At 39.6% G+C, this 22,254-nt stretch overlaps 2 protein-coding genes across 7 annotated transcripts in view; one reads left to right on the top strand and one right to left on the bottom strand.

The window, feature by feature from the left end:
* Window positions 1-807, bottom strand: part of ATP6V1E1 (ATPase H+ transporting V1 subunit E1) — a 31,412-nt gene extending 30,605 nt beyond the window's left edge. Inside the window, exon 1 of the mRNA XM_042945403.1 lies at window positions 643-807. Coding sequence (XP_042801337.1) covers window positions 643-675 — 33 coding nt within the window. The 5' untranslated portion in view covers window positions 676-807. The remainder of the gene's footprint in view (window positions 1-642) is intronic.
* Window positions 808-7,161: 6,354 nt separating this feature from the next.
* The window catches only part of BCL2L13 (BCL2 like 13), a 96,075-nt gene continuing 80,982 nt past the window's right edge, over window positions 7,162-22,254 (top strand). The window contains exons 1-2 of one of the 6 annotated variants that reach the window (XM_042945390.1): window positions 11,153-11,336; window positions 14,701-14,838. The gene's annotated coding sequence lies outside the window, so the exon portion shown is untranslated. Of the gene's footprint in view, window positions 7,247-11,151; window positions 11,337-11,374; window positions 11,470-14,700; window positions 14,839-15,017; window positions 15,132-22,254 lie in introns of those variants that run through there. The other 5 variants (XM_042945391.1, XM_042945394.1, XM_042945387.1 and 2 more) reach the window with 5 other exon arrangements.

Below are 22,254 nucleotides of genomic sequence, written 5' to 3'. Positions count from 1 at the left end.
ATAATTTTTTTCCACTGACCTGGACTTACTTACTTTATGCCAAACATTGGCGCTGGAGTTCATAAATGTTGAGAGGAATTCTGCATTATGATTAATAAATATTTACAAAATATTAACGTACACACTTACTGAGAGAGCAACCATTACAATTCATTATGATAGAGGGGATTCTTCCAAGATGAAGATAAACAGTTCATAAAATGAATGACCTCAAAACAACATTGGAAGCAGCGGTCTCCCGTCAGCACTTTATCCTACTGTGAACCCTTCTCCCGGGGTTAAAAATCAAACGAAAAAGAGGTTTTTAATCCTTGCATTCAATTTGCATTTCAACCCTTGTTTTCAATTCTCTGCTCTAACAACCACAGCGAGTACCCTGGGAAAATAGGGAATGCCGAGGTGGGAGCCAAAAAGCCAGCAGCACATCAAGGAGGCGGCACGCGAAACCCCAGCTGAAGACATAAGACTGTGAGTCAAACCTCCCTCCCTCAGACAGACCACTAAGCCCCGGGGACTTGAGGTAAGGGACCCCTCCTTCGGCATCTGGGCTGCCCGAGGCCCGCGTCCTCCCTGAGCCGGGTTCCAGCCCGTCACCCTGGGACCGACGCTGCGACTACGCCAGACCCAACCGCAGGCCCTCACCTGCTTTTGCACGTCAGCATCGCTGAGAGCCATAGCGAAAGTGCTGCTAGGCCGGAGGGACACTGGCTGGAACGCGATTAGATCTGGGAGGTAAAAGGAAGGGGAAAAGAAAACCCGGCGCAGGTTTCGGCTTCCTTTGCTTTATAACTCCAGCTTCCTGTTCCTCCCAGGTGACGGCACACTCCCGCCCTTCTCAGCCAGTGGGAAAAAAGCTGGTTCGGGGAAGTCCCGCCCTGGCCCCGCCCTTCCCTGGCTGGGCGCCTGCGCGGGCAGCCCTTCTCGGTTCAGTCCCAGTTCGTTTGGTCACTGGCTGGTGACTAACGAGCTGTTTTCTTCAAAAGCCTCTTCCTCGGTAGAAGGGAGAGAATGGGAGTTCTGGTGTTTGCAATTAGTTGAATTATGTGAGTTTTTGTAGCCTTATAGCCCTTGAATTTTTTTTAGGTTTACATTTTTAGCACAAAATCAGAATTTATTATTTTGCTTTCTTGGCCTTAATGCAAGCAAATTTCACCAATATTTTATTTATTAATGGATTTTATTTTTAGAACAGCTTTAGATGTACAGAAAAATTAAGCAGATGAAGCAGGGTTTTCGTGTATCTTTCTCCCCCTCACACACTGGTTACTGTATTAACATCTTACATTACTATGGCACATTTGTTACAATTAATTAAGCAATATTGATGTATTGACCCAAGTCCATCATTTATTCGGATTTCTTTAGTTTTAACCTAGTGCGTTTATTCTTCTTCAGGATCCCATCCAGGATACTGTGTTTCATTTAATTATGTCTCCTCTAAATTTGTTGGGTGTGAATGTTAACTCAACTTTTCCTTTTTGATGACCTTGACAACCTTGAGGGATACTAATTAGGTATACTATAGGATGCACGGCTCTTGGAATTTTTCTCATGATTGGTCAGTGGTTTTGGTTGGAAGATTACAGGGGTAAAGTGCCATTTCATCACATAATACCTAGGATTCATGCTGTCAATATGATTTTTGAGGGGTGCCTGGCCGGCTCACTCTGAGGAGCATGTGACTCGAGGTCTCAGAGTGGTGAGTTCAAGCCCCACACTGGGTGTAGAGATTACTTAAATAAAAATTAAAAAAAATTTTTTTTAATTTTTTAAATGTTTATTTTTGACAGAAACAGAGCATGAGTGGGGGAGGGGCAGAGAGAGAGGGAGACACAGAATCCAAAGCAGGCTCCAGCTCCCAGCCGTGGGCACAGAGCCCAATGCGGGGCTCGAACTCACAGACGGCGAGATCATGAGCTGAGCTGAAGTCGGACGCTCAACCGACTGAGCCACCCAGGTGCCCCCAAAATTTAAAAATTTTTAAAAATACTATTTTTGATTGCTGATGCCTACTTTGGTCACATGGCAGCTTTCTCCGTTAAAGTTAAACGTTTTTCCGTTTCCATACTGTAATCTTGGGAAGGAAGTACTATGTGAAGTGCACACGTAAGGAGTGAAAAGTTATTCTCCACTTCCTTAAAGGTGGAGTATGTACAGGATTTATTTGGAATTCTGAATGAGCCTATGCCTTTTCCAACATTATTCCCAAGACCCTCTTAAAGGGAATTATTCAGAAAATTAGGGCAGAAATTTCCACAGATTTGTTTGCCTCAAGCCCCATTTTCCCCCCAACTGTAAGACAAGAACTTTTGAGGGGCACCTGGGTGGCTCAGTTGGTTAAGCATACCACTCTTGATTTCGGCTCAGGTCATGATCATACAGTTTGTGAGTTGAGCCCCGGATTCTCTCTCTCTCCCTCTCTGCCCTCCCTGGCACGCATGCCCTAAATGAATGAATGAATGAATGAATGAATGAATGAATGAATAAACAAACAAACACATATGTACATACGTACATACACTAACTAACTTAAATTGTAAACAATTTTATAGGAGTGCCTGGATGACCCAGTCGGTTAAACTTCTGACTTTGGCCTTTGGCTCAAGTCATGATCTCACAATTCGTGAGTTTAAGCCCCGCTTTGGGCTCTCTGCTGTCAGTGCAGAGCCTGATTCAGATCTTTTGTCCCCCTCCCCCACCCCTCTGCCCCTACTTCACTCTGGAGCGGGTGAGTGCACTTGTGCTCCCTCCCTCTCTTTCTCAAAAATAACTAAAACATTAAGCATTTTTTAAATCTTTATTTTAAAAATGACTTTTGAAAATTTGTATATTTTTAGGACAGACTCCTAGCAGTAGAATTATAGGTCGAAAGGTACATGCATTTTTATTACCAACTTTTTATTTTGAGGAAATTTCAAATATAATAAGTTGTAAGAACAATGCAATAAACTCCATTCATCTGCATTCACCAATTGTTAACATTTTGCTGTATTTGCTTTATCACTTTTCATCAATCAAATTCAGGAAATTTAACAAGTCCATTATCAGATTTTGCCATATGTCCCACCAATATCCTCTGTAGCATTTTTTTTTTCCTGATCCAGGATGCAGTCCAAGATCACCTATTGTATAAATTATCATGTCTTTTCAGTCTCCTTTAATACGGAATGGTTCTTCAGACTTTGTCTTTCCTGATAGTGACATTTTTGAAGAGTTCCACACATTTGATACTGATACTTTTCTCATAATTAGATTCAGGTTATGCATTTGGGAAGGAGCACTACATCTGTGATATTGTATCCTCAGTGCATCACATCAGAAAACCACATTTCAGTTTGTCCTTTAATGAGAATGGTACACACATTTTTAAGGCTCTTAATACATGTTGCCAAATTGTTTTCCAGCTGTACTGGTATACAGTGATCTTTATAGTATGTGATGGATTGGTGCACATATTTGAAAACATTGGTAATGTTGGATAAGGGAAGGATGCGGCCACTAACAGAGCAATAGAAATCCGTGCAGTTGACCTTAACTTGATCAGTATTGTAATCAACTGAGCTAAACCAGTTGATAGGTGTATTTCTCTCATCTTGTTAGTTATTGTATTAATAACTTCATTCTTTGCCATCTCATAAGACAGATTTCCAGGATTATGCCTCTTTCTAGCATCCCTAGGGTAGGGTGAGGTAGTATTCATTCATTTGAATTACAATCCCTCCTCCCATTTTAATTTTTACAATGTTCTGCAAATAACAGGGTTGGGGAGTGAGAGCAGCAATCTAATGCCACATGTCTAATCATTTGTGAAATTAATGTCTGTAACAGATCAATGTTTTGGGTTTATGGAAAACAGTGTGCTGATTTTTATGATTTGTTATTAATTTGAGACAATAAAAAATATAGAAAAATACAAAGAATAATTTCAATATTCATGTAGCATGTACCAGCACCCAGAATCAACAACTAATATTTTTCACATTTACTTTAAGACTTCATTTCTAAAGTTAAATAGTGTTACAGATATAGTTGACATTCCCTTTTGTGCAACTTTCTTCTCCTCTATGTTAATGCTCTTTATAACTAGTTTCTGCAGTATTTTGCTGATTCACCAAGGAATGGACCAGGTCCTGTCTGATAAGAATATGTGTAAGCTTCATAGAGACAGTCTCTGGAGTGGAAAAGTTATTATAAGTACAATAAAAGGTTAACTAGTTGGTAGTTTTCCAAATCCAATCTCTTAGGTCTTGTGAAGCTTTTTTATTTTATTTTATTAATGTTTATTTTATTTTTGAGGGAGAGCGCATGAGGGAGAGGGGCAGAGAGAAAGGGGGACAGGCTCCTTCAGGCTCTAACTCAGGAACCATGAGATCATGACTGTTATGCCCAGAATTCGTGATCCCCAGATACCGCCAGGGAGCCGAGTCCGATGTAAAAGCAAAAGAGCCTTTATTCGAGCTAGCTCGAGCTCAATCCCCTACCTGCACCGACGCAGCGGTGAGATACGGGGGAGAGAGCGAGTTTCAAAAGGACAAATGTTTTATTGGGGCCTAGGGGCAGTTGGTGAGGTAATGGCTATGGCCTCAGCCGATTGGCTGGGGAAGGGTCCGAGTCCTGTTAGGCAGGTGAAGGGGGGTTACTCAAGGGGAGGAGGTGTGGTCAAGGTGAAGGACACCGAACAAGATGGAGTCGGCCAGCGTAGGCCCGCCCTTTCAATGACCTGAATCAAAGTCAGCCGCTCAACCAACTGAGCCATCCAGGCACCCCTTGTGAAGCTCTTTTATATTGATTGATTGATTGATTGATTGATTGATTGGAGAGCACAAGCAGGGGAGGGGCAGAGAGAGGGGACAGAGGATCCCAAGTGGGCACTGCACTGACAGGCTGACAGCAGTGAACCTGATGTGGGGCTGGATCTCATGAACTGTGAGATCATGACCTGAGCCAAAGTTGGACACTCAACTGAGTGAGCCACCCAGGTGCCCCTGAAGCTTTTTTAAAACAGCTTTTCAGATGGGGGTGCCTGGGTGGCTCAGTCAGTTGAACGTCCGACTCTTGATTTCTGCTGGGGTCATGATCCCAGGGTCAGCCGTGGGATTGAGCCCTGCGTTGGCCTGGTGCTGAGTGTGAAGCCTGCTTGTGATTCTGTCTCTCCCCCTACCCCTCCCCCCCCCCACTCTCTCTCTCTCTCTCTCTCTCTCTCTCTCTCTCAAATTAAAAAAAAAAAAATTAAAACAGCTTTACAGATAAATTCCAAAAATCCCACTCCTAGATGAGCCTAAATATACTTATGGCTTCACAAAATCACTGTCCTAGATTCCCGTCGGGTTAGTCACAGAAATTGTCTCACCTGCTCCCAAGCTGAGACTTCAGTCTGTGTCTTAGTTAGATGTTGAATCAGCAGAATAGATAAAGTAACTCTTGAACTGGTTTGCTGGGGAGGACACACAGAGAGACTAGAGGTAAATGTAAATCCTCTTAGGGTACCTGGCTGGCTCAGTCACTAGGGCACATGACTCTTGATCTGGGGTTTGTGAGTTTGAGCCCCATGTTAGGTGTACAGATCACTAAAAAAAATAAACTTGGGGTGTCTTGGTGGCTCAGTTGGTTAAGCCTCTGACTTCGGCTCAGGTCCTGATCTCACAGTTCATAAGTTCAATCCTCATGTCGGGCTCTGTGCTGACAGCTCAGAGCCTGGAGACTGTGTATCCCTCTCTCTCGGTCCCTGCCCCGCTCATGCTCTGTTACTATCTCAAAAATAAATAAACATTAAAAAAAAATAAAAATAAACTTAAAAAAAGTGTAAGTCACCTCTCTCTTTGAATGTTGAAAAATTAGGTGTTCTTTTTAAGATTTTATTTTTAAGTAATCTCTACACCCAATGTGGGTGGGGCTCAAACTCACAACCCTGAGACCCAAGAGTTGCATGCTCTATCGACTGAGCCAGCCAGGCGACTCTTGAAGAATTAATTTTTTTTATTTTAATTTTTTTTTAACGTTTATTTATTTTTTGATACAGAGACAGAGCATGAACGGGGAGGAGCAGAGAGAGAGGGAGACACAGAATCGGAAGCAGGCTCCAGGCTCTGGGCCATCAGCCCAGAGCCCGACGCGGGGCTCGAACTCACGGACCGTGAGATTGTGACCTGAGCTGAAGTCGGACGCTTAACCAACTGAGCCACCCAGGCACCCCGAAGAATTAGTTTTAAAAAGAAAAGCAAATGATACCAGAACACAGTGGAACTCTAATTTAGGTGCCCACACTTCTTACCCCTTTCCAGCTAATTTCCTACACAACAGAAAGAGTGGTTTAAAACCTAGATGGCAGAGCACCTGGGGGGCTCAATCGGTTAAACATGACCCTTGATTTTGGTTCCTAATCTCACTGTTCTTGAGTTTGAGCCCCACCTGGGGCTCTGTGCTGTCACATCATGGGGCCTGCTGGGGATTCTGTTTCCCTCTCTCTCTGCTCCTCCACCTTCCTTCCTCTCTCTCTCTCTCTCTCTCATTCAAAAATAAATAAACATTAAAAAAAAAAAAAAAAAACAAGGGCGCCTGGTGGCTCAATTGGTTACAGGTCCGACTTTGGCTCAGGTCATGATCTCACAGTTCGTGAGTTCAAGCCCCACATCGAACTCAGAGCCTGACAGGTCAGAGCCTGGAGCCTGCTTCAGATTCTGTGTCTCCCTCTTTCCCTGTCCCTCCCCCATTCACACTCTGTCTCTCAAAAATGAATAAAAAAAAACAAAACAAAAAAACTAGATGGCATCTAGTAACTCCCTAATTTATAATCCTCTAATGGTTTCCAATTGCTTGAGAACACTTCACAGCTCACATGGTCTGTGTGAGTGCTGCCCAATCTGACCCTGTCTGCTTCTCTGACCTCATTTCTCCTCTTTTCTTTGCTCACCACCTTATAGCTTTACTGGTTTCTTCTCAACTCCTGGAAAACACCAAGCTTTTTGCCTGAATTCTTTTCCTGCACTTCTCACTTAGCTTGTTTTTCCTTCTTTAAGATCTCAACTTAAAATATCACCTCCTTAGAGAAAGCTTTTCATAAAGACCCTTTCACCTTCCTTTCTATTCAGCCCCTTGTTTACCTCAGGACATGCCACAATTAAAAAAAGTTTTTCTCTTTTTGATTTTAGGTTTTTATGTGGTTTTCCTATGAAAATATCCGCTTCATAGCAGAGACTATGTATGATCTACTCATCACTGTTTTTGCAAGAATCCAGCACACTGCCTGGTAAATAGTAGGGGTTCTATAAATAATGAAAATGAGAAGGAATAAAATGACTAGAGTCTAGAGTTTAGATTTTATTTATTATTATTTTTTTGAGTTTAGGCTTATTAATCACATCAGGCTACAGAGTAGACTTCTGTGTAACTTATAAGATCTGTCAAAAAAAAACAAAACAAAACCCACAAACAGGGCACCTGGGTGGCTCAGTCGGTTGAGCATCCGACTTTGGCTCAGGTCATGATCTGGAGGCTTGTAAGTTTGAGCCCCGCGTTGGGCTCTGTGCTGAGAGCTCAGAGCCTGGAGCCTGTTTCGGATTCTGTGTCCCTCTCTCACTCTGCTCCTCCCCTGCTTGTGCTCTCTCTCTCTCTCTCTCTCTCTCAAGAGTAAATAAAATATTAAAAAAATTGTTTTAAAAAACACAAAAAAAACCCAAACTCATAAGCTGCCGTGATTAAAGTCAAATAATACCTGTAAAAGGACCATATTATTCTATACCATTCATTGTAAAGACTATCCCTTTTCCCATTGAATTGTCTTGACACCTCTGTCGAAAATCAGTTGCCCATTATGGACTTTCTATTCTGTTCCATTGACCTATGTTCCACCCTTATAGTATACATTCAAAAAAAATAAAATAAAATAAGGAAAAACAGCAAACCTTAAAACTGGAAGCAATTTGAAAGAAATGAACCTAACCACCTATCAAATTTGTAACATAACCATAGAGAATGATTTCATGTGGCTTAAAAAAATTTACATACAATAATCTGCAGAGACTTACAAAGTACAATTAGATGAATTCTGATGCCTGTGTGATCAAGATACAGACTATTTCCACCACCCTAGAAAGTTCCTTTCTAGTCAGTCCCAGACTCTCTGCCTCCAGGCAGCAGTGTGCTGATTTCTATAACCATTGACTAATTTTGCTTATTCCTGAAATTCATGTAATTGGAATTACATAATTTGTACATTTTGTGTCTGGCTTCTTTCACTCAACACAATGCTTTTGAGATTAATTCATATTGTCACATGTAATATTCACCTTAAAAATAAAACTGTCAGGGTTTTTTTGTTTTGCCAGCAAAAATGGGTTTATTCAGAAATTGTAGAGAATTGCAATTCAGGACATTCAAGCTCTGGCAAATCCAGAGAACAAAGGAGAGGACTGCTCTTTATTATAGAGGAAAATGGCTAGATGGGATATTATACTGGCTCAGTCAGAAGGGCATGAAGCTCTTGACCTCAGGGACATGAGTTAGAACCCCATGTTGGGTGTAGGGATTACTAAATAAAAACAAAAAACAAAGTAACTCCACTCAGTAAACCGGGAGTTCCAAGTATAGTAGAGTAGCTTTTCTTTAGCTAAGTTGTGACCATCTCTCATTGGCTCATTTGTTGCCGAGGGAAGGGAAAAACCTATCCTTCTTCTACTGGGGTAGTAAGGTAGTATGGACTTGCAAAGTACCCCCTCTTCCTTTTTTTTAAATTTTACTTTTTTTAAGTTTATTTTGAGAGAAAGAGAAAGAGCAAGCAGGGGAACGGCAGAGAGAAAGGGAGAGAGAATTCCAAGCAGGATTTGCACTGACAGCAAGGAGCCCAACACCGGGCTTGACTTCAGGAGCCATGAGATCATGATGTGAGCAGAAACCGAGTTGGACACTTAATTGACTGAGCCACCTAGGCACTCCTTATTTTTATTTTATTTTAAAGATTTTAAGTAATTTTCACACCCAATGTGGAATTGGAATTCACAATCTAGAGATCAAGAGTCACAAGCTCTAACAACTGAGCCAGCCAGCGCCCCCCCCCCCCCCCCCCCCCCCCCCCCCCCCCCCCCCCCCCCCGCAACCATTGGATCAGCAATTGACAGATTGATAGGGCATGAGAGCTCCCCCTTCTGGCTTCTTACTCTATTTTATCTATTTATTTTTTAAGGTTTTTGTTTGTTTTGAGGTTTGGGTTTTGTTTTTGTTTAATAATCTATACACCCAACATAGAGTTCTAACTCACGACCCTGAGATCAAGAGCTTCATGCTCTGCTGACTGAGACAGCCAGGCACTCCCTCTATTTTAAATGAGGTTTCCATTTGTTAATTTTCACAATATCACAATATTTTTGTTTTATTATTGAATAATTTCCATTGTGTGAATATGCTTGAAAAAATGTTATTAAAAATAAAACTAGGAAACTAATAAAATATGTAACAGCCAAATGCATGATCCTGGTTAAAACAAACAAACAAACAAACAAAAAAGTTATTAGGGCCCTCGCTGTCTCAGTTGGTGGAGTACGCAACTCTCCATCTGAGGGTCCTGAGTTCACACCTCACATTGAATGTAAAGCCTACTTAAAAAGAAAAAAAGCCTATAAAAACCATTACTTGGACATTGAGGAAATTTATTTTTTATTTTTTTTCTGTAAGTGTTTATCATTGAAGAAAAAAACGCAGCAGCAAGTTCTGTGTTGGCTTCAACAAGACCCAATTTTTAACATACCTACAACACTCCAAAATTGAAGTCAACACAGTCATTACTACAAATTACTTGTTGAAACAATCCATCCTGAAGAGAAAGGAAATTAGGAAAAAGAATTTAAACAATTGGACATTGAAGAAACTTAAATACCAACTGGTTATTAGGTACTATTAGGTAGTTTTTTGTTTGTTTGTTTGTTTGTTTTAATCTGTGTCCTTTTGGATTGGAGACACCAGGAACACCCAGGGTTCCACAGGAACCCTTCAAAAAAATTTTTTTTTTTAATTTTATTTAAATCCAAGTTAGTTAACATATAGTGACTATTAGAGAATTATTGATCGTTTTACTAGCTCACTAAGCTTTTCTTGGCAAATCTCTGTCCAGTTTGTCAACTAATGGCACTTACTGTTCCCTCAGTCACTCAGGCTTAAAGCCTGTTATGACACCAGCTCCAACCTTTTTGCTTCCACCCCCACTTGCCCTCATATCAGTTCAGGTTTTCATCACTTTTTTCCACAACTTTATTGAGACATAACTCACATACCATACAATTCACCTATTTAAAATGGTTTCAAGTATATTCAGAGGGTGTACAACCATCAAAATTCAATTTGAGAACATTTTCATCATCTCCCTCCAAAAAACGCTGTACTCATTAGCTGTCACTTCTTATTAGGTTTTCATCACTTCTTATCTGGCTCCTTATAACAGTCTTCTAATTCATCATCTTCAGCGCTTTCCTTCTTTCAATTTATTTCATGTACACCAGACAATTCGGTTTCCCTAAAGCATGGTTTAGATATTACACCTTCTTAACTAGATACCTTCTGTGACTCCCCCCAAAGGACGTTTGGATTCAAGTAAATAAACATCCATTATTACACATTCTGTTCTGGCATTGTGCTAGGTGCTGTGAGCAAAATGGATATTACTGAAGACTTCCTTTACTGCATAGTGTCTGTGCTTTCTGGACCCTCCGCCTAGAATGCCCTCTTTACCCCCACCCACCCGCAACCGCTAGAAAACTTTCCCAACTTTCAAGGACCGTCTTCCCCGACAAATGGCTGCGAACTCTGCAGCTCTCTTGAACTCTCCAGACGCTTCTCTAACCCGTTCGCTTGCACACACTTAAACCTCAATACTTGTTACCCCAATACATCCCCAGAACGTTCTGCAAAAGGAGCAATGCTCCTTTCCGCGGGAACGGCCAGCCTCTCTCTCCACACGATTGGTTCTTCAATATCCCAATACCCTTTCTCCAGCCATCAAAGACCTCCGCCCCCGAATCATAGACGTGAGCGACTCCTGGTAAGAGCGGGCTAAGAGAGGTCGGCTCTTCCGGGTCACATCTGCGAACACACCTCCGGACCTCTATGATTCGCGCTTCCGCTCGGAAGAACAGCACCACCTCTCTTCCGGCGTTCCTCTGCGCTCCCGGCCCACCCCGACGCTGTCGGTGACGGAAGCACGCCGGGGGTGACCTCACCTTCCAACATGGCGGCGGCGGTAGATTAGGGCCGCGGGTCGAAGCAGCCACCGCCGCTGGGGGACCCTGTCGGAAACGACTGCCGCCGCCGCCGCCCCTTCCATCTCTTCTGGGGCAAGGGGCCAGGGCCAGGTGAGGGGAGTGGGGTTTTGGGCAAGGCAGAGTTGGGTCCTCATCCAGCTCCTCAGGCGGTTTTCACTGGGCAGGAAGGTATCCAGAGACTGTGCCGAACCACTGGCTCCCCAGTGGTTCCGACGACGCGTGAGTGAGTGTCAGTGAGTGTGTGACTGTGAGTGAGTGAAAGAGTGTGTGTGTGTACCGGCGCTCCTTTGCCCGAGGGTTCTCAAAGCATGAGGGGCCCATTTCTTTGTAACCGGACCTGTCCAGCGTGGTCCCACCGCGGACGCTTGTTGAGCGGGGCTTCCTGAGAGGGCTGCCAGAGGCGGAGGAGCTCAGCCCTTGCCCTACACCGCTGCTGTTCCCCACAAAGACCTTCACGTGGAAAACCCGTGTCCATTTTTAGGACCAGGCTGGGGAACGTGGATTTCTTTTTAGTCGAGGGAGAAGGTTTCATGCGATTCGTTTGGAATGATTGTAGATTAGGTCTGCCAGTCCTAGTTGTTTCTTCTCACAGATTGTTAGAATTTTTTTAGCCTTTATTCACTGCTGTTCTGACACCCCTCATTATTATTACTTATTTTGCAGAAAAATCTGCTTTCTTATTCTTGGAGGCAGTACAGTTCACACTAAGTCCTTTATTCCTTTGATTTTTATCCTCTCACTATTCCAAGGAAATGCCAAGTTTCTTTCCTTCATAACCAGCTATGAAGGAGAACTCCTAGACTTTGAGTTGAGGCTTTAAACCTGGGTTGAAAATCAGACGGATCTGACCAGTTCACACGCTCCCCATTGGGATCTTTGTCTTAACCACTCCCCGCTCAAGTATTTGTTTGTTTATACAAAATAGCTGTCTCACTGTCTCTATTTAGAAGTTTTAAGCTGAACTGAGGTTAATCTCTAGCCTCTCCCCCCCCCCCCCCAACCCCGTGTTTGTTTTTTGTTTTTTGTTTTCATGATATAAAGCAAAACAAACATAAAGTCTTTTGCGAAATTGTCAGTAAGATTTCCTCTGGAGGTTTGGTGTAAACCAGAATGTTGATCTCTGCCCTAACTTGTTGTGACCTTGGATGAGTTGCCACACCCTTCTAGTACCTTCTTTTTTATCTCATAGAAAATTAAGCAAATGTTTTTGTAGGTAGTAAACTATTTATGCCTCATATACATAATTGGATAAATGTACAGTGCACATCTGCACCTGCAAATTGAACTATTTAAGCCATTTTGGAATATTCTTCCTTTGATAACAGGCCAGTAAGGGTTTTGGAAATCTTTTTACTCTGGTCGGGTACTATTTTCAGTATTTTTTTTTTTTTTAATGATTCATTTTCTCATGCAGGCTTGTACCCCAGCAGTTGAGTTTAGTTGAAGGATATATAAAGTTGAGTCCAACCAGTTTTGTAAAGGAAAGGTATGCTCTCTATCGTGTAAGTTAGTCAGTACTAAATACCTTCTATACTAAACTTTAGGACAAATAATTTGCAACAGTAATCATTGTTTTAAAACTACATTTCTCTTATGAAATACTTTAGACATGCAAAACAAGTTTTAAACAATCAGTCTTGTTTTCTTTTTATCTTTTTTTTTTCAAATATTTTGATTCATATCTTTTTCCAAATAGTCACCAAGATTTCTTATTTAATATATATTACAGCGTTGAAGGGAGGGAGTTGTTTTCAGAGTATCCGATTATTTAACACCTTTATCAAGATCTAATTAACATACAATTCATCAATTGCATGATTCAATTTTTTTAAAAATGGTTTTTAGTATATTCACAGAGTGTGAAACCACCAACTCAATTTTGATCACCCCCAAAAGAAACCTTGTAGCCGTTAGCAGTCATTCATTATTCCCCACCTCCGCTAGGTAGGCAAGCATCGCTTTACTTTCTATTTCTATAGATTCACCAATTCTGGATATTTCATATAAACAGGATTATACAACATGTGGTCGTTTGTGACTGGCCTCTTTTACTTTGCATGATGTTTTCAGGATTCTTGCATGTTGTAGCATGTATCAGTACTTCTTTTTATGGTCACATAATATGCCATCGGGATATACCAATTTTCTTTATTCATCAGTTGATGGGCAGTTATTTCCACTATGTGGATATACCAATTTTCTTTATTCATCAGTTGATGGGCAGTTATTTCCACTATGTGGCTGTTAAATATTATGCTGCTGTAACTGTTCATGTGCAAGTTTTTGTTTAGACATGTGTTTTCATTTCTTTAGCATATACGTAGGAGTGAGACAGAGTAACTGAATTTTATGCCTCCCTTTTACAAAGCTATTTACACATGCATGGGAAGCCTAATTATGTTGAAAGGCAGAGAGTGAGAGTGAGGCATTCCTCTATAAGTACATTATCTTCATACATTATCTTTGAATGCCAACTGCTGAGTGAAAACATTTTGAGGCAGCTCTTAACACAAGATTGAACTAGAGTATTTCGATTAAGCACGTTTCGGTGTGAAAGGGACTATCTACACTAGAATATTTAGTGTCTGCTGAGTTTTAAAAATGACACCCTCGCCCAGTTGCATTTCTCAGTTGGGTGGGGTGAATTTTTCAAATTTAACAATTTTTATTAGGATTATTTAATTTTATTTCTTTTATTTTGGAGAAAGCTAGAATTCTATACGAGCTAATAAAGTATGGATTTAAAAAAATATAGTTATTGGACTTAATTTATAGAACTTTAAAAAAACCCCTATTGAAAACACTAGTGAGTCTTGAAACTAGAGATCTGGTAACCCAAAAACGTTGTTAATGTTTAAAATTCCAGAGTTTTGATTTGTGATTGAGTTATCTGTGGATTTTTATTTTTCTTTTTATAAACTGGGATTATAGATCTGTTCAACTGTATTACTGGAGTATGTAACAGTCTTATTACATTGTAATTTTATTTTAGTGGACAGAAATGATCTAAAAACAAAGCTTGAAATAATTTAATTAAACCATGTTAAATTGTAATCTGTTTCTGTTTTGGCCTGTGGGATTTAAAGAATACAATATAGCTATGATATTCTAACTCCTGTGTTGGAGGTGGTACTAGAAATTTGTGTTTTCCACAAACATTCAAGGTGATTACGATCAGACAAGTTTGGGAAACAACTACAAAAAACTCTCATGTTGCTGCAGATTTGCTTTTCATAAGAATTTAAAGTCGAATTTAATAGTTGCTGCCTACCTTCTGGTTGTAGTTCATAAATGTGCTTTAATTCCTGTAGTACTATTGGTGCTAGCATCCTGAAATTTGCACTAGTATCCATTAATAGAAGACTGGTTAAAAAAAATAAAGCAAACTATTTATTGTAAATTGTGGATGTTACATTTGTTACTGTAGGATCATGGATGTTTTATTTGTGCCTAGTTTTGGAGATGTCACCAAATGAATGTATAAACATAGGATTAAGTTACCCTAAGCTTCCTCAGGCTGTCCATCTGGCTGACAACTGCCTGTAATTTAATAGAGGAGCAAACTAAAGGTATAAGTTTGAGAAGGAAACAGGTAGGTGACACAGATATATTCAGTGGCTTGTTAGAATTGTGCAAAAGATAGTTTTTATATTTATTTATTTTCTAATTTTTTTTTTTTTTTTTTTAAAGTAAGCTCTATGTCTGACATGGGGTTTGAACTCAGCGACGACTGTAAGATCAAGAGTCACATGCTCCACCAACTGAGCCAGCCAGGCACCTGGATAGTTTTTGTATTTAAAATTGTATTTAAACTTCTGGATACCAAGAATACTTATACCTAATTTGAATTCTAAAGGGTTCTACTGGACAAAATTTAGAGTAAAAGTAACTATATTCTTCTTACCATTTAAAAGGAAGCTTGGGCTGTCTTAGATATGAAATGTACTCTGTGTTGGTCAGGCAGTAGTGGGGTGGACCTGAGCATTGTATTCTGTTTCCAGGAAAGCTCTGGGTGGTGATCTCAGATCGTATTTAACTTTCATCCATTCTTTTTCCTTTTTTTCCTTGCCCCATTCTTAAAATTGACAAATTTGTTTCTTTCAGTACTCTGCAAAAACACCCTGTTAGTCTACCAGTTCTCCCTGCTATTATTGTTGTTAGTGTCTTCACCTCTGGGTTTTTCTCACCCAGTACCTTGCCTGGCATACAGTAAATATGCGTTGAGCAAATGCAAGGCTCAGAGTTCGGAACTGAAGAGGATGTATGTACCTGACCAAGTGATTGCACTGTTAATTAGCTGTATGATTTTGTGTAAATAAATTATCTATTCTTGTTTCTTCATCAATAAATTGAGACTATTACCTTTTCCTTCTAGCATAGAGGATTGTCTGACAACACATGGAAGAGTGCTTTAGAAATAGAGGTCTCGTGCAGATGTAATTTATTTCTATTTGTTTGAAATGCAAGAGCCCATTGTGCAATATGGGCTACTCTGCACTACAGAATGTTGCAATGGAAGTGGATGCCCTCTCTTCCCATAATACCCTTAGAGTACTGACCCTGTAGTAGTGTTGTGGAGTTTACATTTTGCACATTCTCAATGCCTTTGTTCTGTAATTTAATACAAACACACTAGATGCGTAATAGTGTTCCTAGGGTCTGTCTACTGCGCCACCTAACCACAGGCCTGAGTGAGCTGCTTTGTTGCTATACGACTGGAAGCTCATACTATAAGTCTGGCATGTTTAGGTCTGATATGTTTATAACTAGATTCTCTGATACACATTTAAAGCCTAAAAACTGTATATTGAACTTAAATGATTAAAGTTGGTAGTATCATCTCCATTAGTGTCCATCATTGAAAAATGATTGAATAGAATATAACCATCCACCAAATATATGGATGTGTGGATATTAACGTGTATACTAGAACTCAGGACTTTGTTGCAAATAGAATAGTGAGTATGGAAGATGGGAAATTATGAAATCTATGATTAAGATTGCATTTATGGTTAGGCAGTTGGGATTTGTAAGAAAATTTGAAGAGCACTAGGCTAAAAATGAAATTTGGAAATTCAGTGAACTATGCTTTTTCTATGGCATCTGGGTCAGAGAATGACTAAAATTGTCTTCAGATACCAATGCTTGATAAATACAGGAATTTGAATATAACAAATTTGAGAACATGAGTTTTTTATTTAAAGCATTATTCAAAATGTGAATACTTTATTCCTGTTACCAAAAAATTCTGAGACCTTTGTAGAGCTGAAGTTTTGTTACTGATTTGCTGTGCTCTCCCCTCTCTTTTGGAACTTCATAATTTATTCCTTGCTTTCTATATTTATTTGTATCTCATTTGACTCCTCCACTTGAGTGTAAACATGCTTAAGACTCTGTGTACAAAAACAAAACAAATGGACTCTCAAACGTTGTCTGTCTCTCTCTGGCCTCTATTCTTTTCTTCCCTTCCAACCCAGGCTCTTTGAAAGAATAGCCTAAAACTCCTTTCTCTACGTTTTCACTTCCCATTCATTCTTCAACTCCCTACCTTCTGCCATTGACCTTGCCAGCCACATAGAACTGGACTTTCAGGGATCATTACCTTGATATTTTCGTTCTTTTTGGTGTGTTGTTGCATTTTGTACATGTCTTCACTATCTTCTTGTTGAAGTGCCTCCACTGATTCTGTGACCACACTCTTTTCTGGTTTTCTTCCTACCTTTCTGACTGTTTCAGTCCTGATTTTAGAGGTCATCTCTGCCAGCTTTTCATCTTTTGGCCACACCTGAAATGTTAGTTTTGCCCTGAATTCTAATGGTGTTTGTTTTTCAGATTAAACCAGTATATCTCATCATATTTTTTTGAAGTTTATTTATTTTGAGAGAGAGAGAGAAGGGGAGAGGGGCAGAGAGGGAGAGGAATCCCAAGCAGGCTCTGTTGTCACCACAGAGCCCGATATGGGGATTGATCTTGTAAAGCATGAGATTGTGACCTGAGCCAAACCGAAAGTCACATGCTTAACCAACTGAGCCACTTAGGCGCCCCACTCACATATTTTTTTAAACCATGTCTCCTTTTGGTAAATAAGAAATTCTCTGGCTCCTATTCTGTTGGTAGTGCTTGGGGTAGGGAGTGATAGGTGTATTTATTCTTCCCTCCCATCCCTGCATGAAGTCACTGTTACAAAGAAGGTTGAAGATTTACTGAGCTTTATTTTCTATACTTTTAATCAGAAAACAGTAGGTAATATTTCCTTCTCCAGTGTGAAACTATCTATTGAATATGGGTTTTGAAATGTAGTACTCTTTCTCACTCCTTCTGGAAATTTTGACACTTCTACCTATAGGAAGTCACTAACTCTCCATTCACTCTCCTTAGATAATTTCATTGACTTGTATCTATGTAGAGCACAATTTTGTATCTCCAGTCCAGACCTCTTAATATAAGACTTGTATGTCCAACTACTTGTACATCTACACCTGGACAACTCATAGGTATTTTGAAATTCAGTATGCCCTAAAGTGAACCTGTTATCCTCTCCTAAGCCAGCTTTTCCTATATTACCTGATTTAAGAAATAGGAATAAACACTACTTTCAGGGCACTTCAGTCGGTCAGGTGTCCAACTCTTAATGCCGCCTTGAGTCATAGTCCCAGGGTTGTGGGATTGAGCTCTGCGTTGGGCTCTGCACTGAGCATGGAGCTTGCTTAAGATTCTCTCCCCCCCACCCCACCTCCCTCTCACTCCCCCTCCCCCTTCCCCACTGCCCGTCTCCCCTGCTCACTTTCTAAAATAAAATGAAAAAAATTTTTTAAATACCACTTTCCATATACTGCCTAGATTACCCTTTCATTGAGTTAGCTAACAAATCTTTGAAACTCTTTATATTTTTCCTATTTATCCCCCTTTCTGGTGTTCCTGCTCTAATTTATGCCTTCATACATCTCTTGTTTAGATTATTCCTATATTCCCCTAACTTGTGTCCTTTCCTCCAATTTCTATCTTTAATACCACCTCCAGGATGATTTTTTCTAAAATATAATCTGTTGGGGTGCCTGGCTAGCTCAGTTGTAGAGCATCCAAGTCTTGATCTCAGGGTTGTGAGTTCAGGCCCCACATTGTGTGTGGAGCCTACCTTAAAAAAAACATACAAATATACATGTTTATACATATACATATATATATATATATATATATATATATGTGTGTGTGTGTGTGTGTGTGTATACATACATGTACACATACATATATGTATGATCTCTTGATATGCTTTTCTTGCTTAAAACCCTTCAATAGTTGTAGTAGTGTTTAGCCTGTTTTACGTCATGATCTAATTTGAAAATCTAATGAAAGAAATGGAATGATTTTTCTCTCCAGAAAAAAAATGCACATGCACATAGAATTTGATTTTAGGGGGTTCATTCATGAATATGGTTAAAATAATTCCTTGCTTATAGGATAAAACCTAAACTTCCTCACATCCCATAGCATAAAAAGCATACCAAATGCTGACTGCTGCTTACTCCTGCTAAACCTCATCCCCCTTGTATCTTATGATTTAGCCATGTTAAATTCCATAGTTTTTATGTTCTGTGCTGTTTCAAAACGTTCCTGTGCTTTTTTTCTGGTCATCTTCACATCTGAATTCCTTCATTCCATCCCCCTAAACTGGTTCAGTTAGTGAATATCTACTCATGTTCCAAGATTGGTTTGTATTTTACTTTCTAAAGCCTTTCCTGGTTTCTACTTTTTCCCTGTCCCAGAGAGACTCTTTTGGGTTGCCCTTCCCTACTCTGGATACTGACTTGTATCATAGAATGTTACTGTTATTCGTAATTTTTGTTTTCTTCTACATGGTCAAAAACTCCAGAGGGCAGATGATTTATCTTAATGCCTGGAGAGTACCTTGTATCTTAAGAAATAAGTGTGTGTTGAATGAACACAAAAAATTATCAGAAGATACTGACTTCTGTTTCAGGAGGTATAATTACTAGGTTGATATGTGGACTTTGCAGAATTTGAAGATTTTTCTAAACTAAAATTAGTAATCTTCACATGAAAGTAGTGTATTAAAATTGTTGAGAAACTGCCTTAGAAGTTTTAAGAAAATTAGGTTCCAGCCTTGGCCCGTGTTCCAGTTACATCTTGGTTGCCAACAACACAAAGTGATTTTAGCTTATTTAAGCAGAAAAGGAACTTATGAAAAGGGCATTGGATAGCTCACAGAATGGATGGGAAAGCAGGAAGGAACCAAGGGAGACTCGGCTGCACATTCAGCCAGGGTCAGGCCAAGAAATAGAAGAGATAGGACATTGCTATTGGATCTGCACCACTGCCTCTGCTGACCTAGGATCACAAGCTTATCCATGAATTATCATTACGTGTCTTTCCAGATTCTAGATCCTAGTGTGAGTCTTTGACTTGGCTGACGCTGCATGCCACAGAACAGAACAGGAGAGAAAAAGTCTAGTTGTTTTAGTTTTTGTAGTGGGGTTGGGAGATTTGTTTCCAACCAAGATTGACACAATGTTGGATACATAGGAAATTGGTTTCAGATGGCAGGCAGGAGCTAAACAACAACAACAACAACAACAACAAAAACTGAAGTACAGCACTGCTGCTAGTTAATCCCTGGCTGATAGGCCTCAGAAAATTTATTTTATCTCTATGGGTATCCCTTTTCATATTTTTAATTTTGAAATTCTGTCTTCTCACCATTAAATGGTAACAGTGTAAAAGTATGAAATATTTGGTAAAACATCAGGTAAGAACATAGTGGTTGTGGCTTTCATTTCTGTGAAGTAAAGTGTAACACTTTTTCCCTTTCTTTGGAGTATGTATTTGTAATTTTGAAATACCTTTTTGAAGTTTATAAACTTCTAAAGTTGAGCAGGGTAGTCCAAGGCCTGTTGTTTGAATTATTGTATGTTTTGGTATAATTTGGTAGCATTGTTCCCTGAAGATGGGAAACAATAGGGATTATTTATTTATTTTTTTATAGTTTTTTTTTTTTTTTTTTTTACAATAGGGATTTTTATTTTTATTTTTATTTTTATTTTTTTAAACATTTATTTATTTTTGAGACAGAGAGAGACAAAGCATGAACAGGGGAGGGTCAGAGAGAGAGGGAGACACAGAATCTGAAACAGGCTCCAGGCTCTGAGCTGTCAGCACAGAGCCCGACGTACAATAGGGATTTTTAAATGTTGAACTAAGATTTCTTTTGACAGCCTAAGTGAATATTGATAATAGCAACCATAAATGCATTTTTTAAAGTTTATTTATTTTTGAGAGAGAGCATGAGCAAAGTGGGGGAGGGGCGGAGAGAAAGAGAATCCCAAGCAGGCTCTGTCCTGTAAGCACAGTTTCATCCCGTGAACCATGAGATCAGTACCTGAGCCAAAATCTAGTTGGGCGCTTAACTGACTGAGCCACCCAGGCACTCTCATTTTTTAAAGACTGTATTTAACCATTGAAAGCGTGTTTTTATGCTGTTTCCTTTTTATCTCTTTATATAGTCACTGTTTCATTTTGTGTATCTCAAATCCTGCATGTATTTTTTCATTGTTTGTCAGTCTTGGACATTTCTCTTAGTTTGTTTATAGATCTTAAATTTTGTCAACGTTGCTTGTCTCTTTTTTTTTTTTTAATTTTTATTTATTTATTTTGAGAGAGTGTGTGAGCAGGGGAGGGGCAGAGAAAGAGAGGGAGAGAGAGAATCCCAAGCAGGCTCCTCACTGTCAGTGCAGAGCCCAATGTGGGGCTTGATCCCAGAAACTGTGATTGTGATCTGAGCCGAAATCAAGAGTCAGACACTTAACCGACTGAGCCACCCAGGCTCACCCCCTGCCTGCCTCTGTCTTATGTTGTTAGTTATCTGGACCTGTTTTTCTTTCCTTCCTTTTTTTTTTTTTTTTTTAAGATTTTATTTATTTATTTATTTATTTATTTATTTATTTATTTATTTATCTTAGATTTTATTTAAATGAAATATTTTATTCTAAGTCATCTCTACACCCAACAATGAGGCTCGAATGCACAACCTTGAGATCAAGAGTCGCATGCTCTACCAACTGAGCCAACCAGGCACTCCTGAACCTCTTTTTCTTTGACTGAATATTTCTTGCGATCTTAAAGCAGTTAGTATTATTTAAGTAGAAAACAAAGTTATTTGCAAACTTCTTATTATAATTTTTTATTTGAAACAACTGTTACGGTACATGGTAGGTACAACAGCTACTAAGTCTGTGTGAAGAGGTAAAAGCTGTAGTTATATTAATTAGGGTACATGTTAATGAAGAGATTTCAGAATGAAGTGCCTTAAATAATAGTCCAGAGGTGGTTGGTTCAGGGGGGCAGGGCGGTTCTGCTACACATGGTCACTCAAGAACCCAGTTCCTTTTCTCTTTACCATCCCCTATGGTGGGGTCCTTGTTTGCATGTCAGAACGGGTATCTGCTGTATTCACATTCCAAACCATAGCAAGGAGGAAAGAGAAAGTCTTTAAGGAGAGACCCACAGATTATACATATAACTTCTCATATTCCCCTCACTCAGGCTAATCATATGGCACATTAAGCTGCTAAGGAACTGGAAAATGTGGTCGGCAGTTGTGTGGCCATGTGTCTAACAAGACTAGGAGGGTTTATTTTTCTTTTAATTTTTTTTTTTTTTTTTTACGATTTTATTTTTAAGTAATCTCCATACCCAACGTGGGGTTCAATCTCACAACCCTGAGATAAAGAGTCAGTTCTATTGATTGAGCCAGCCAGGTGCCCCTGGGAGGTTTTATTATTAAAAAGAAATAAGAGAACATATATTGGGGTGGGGGAAGTGGGGACATAGCCAGTTTTTTTTTGCCACATAGGTGAAAACAGAGAAACTAAGGAGAGATAGAGAAATTTGCCTTTGATTTGAAATTTGAATTAATAAATTCCCACTTGTAAGTAAGCTAAAGTTACAATTTTTAAAGATTACTGAGAAGAATAGTCAAATATTTATTTTGGTA

Source organism: Panthera leo, chromosome B4 (assembly GCF_018350215.1).
Source record: "Panthera leo isolate Ple1 chromosome B4, P.leo_Ple1_pat1.1, whole genome shotgun sequence".
Taxonomy (NCBI): Eukaryota; Metazoa; Chordata; class Mammalia; order Carnivora; family Felidae; genus Panthera; species Panthera leo.
Note: the sequence above shows the minus strand (reverse complement) of the source record. Positions and strands in the feature narration are given on the sequence as shown.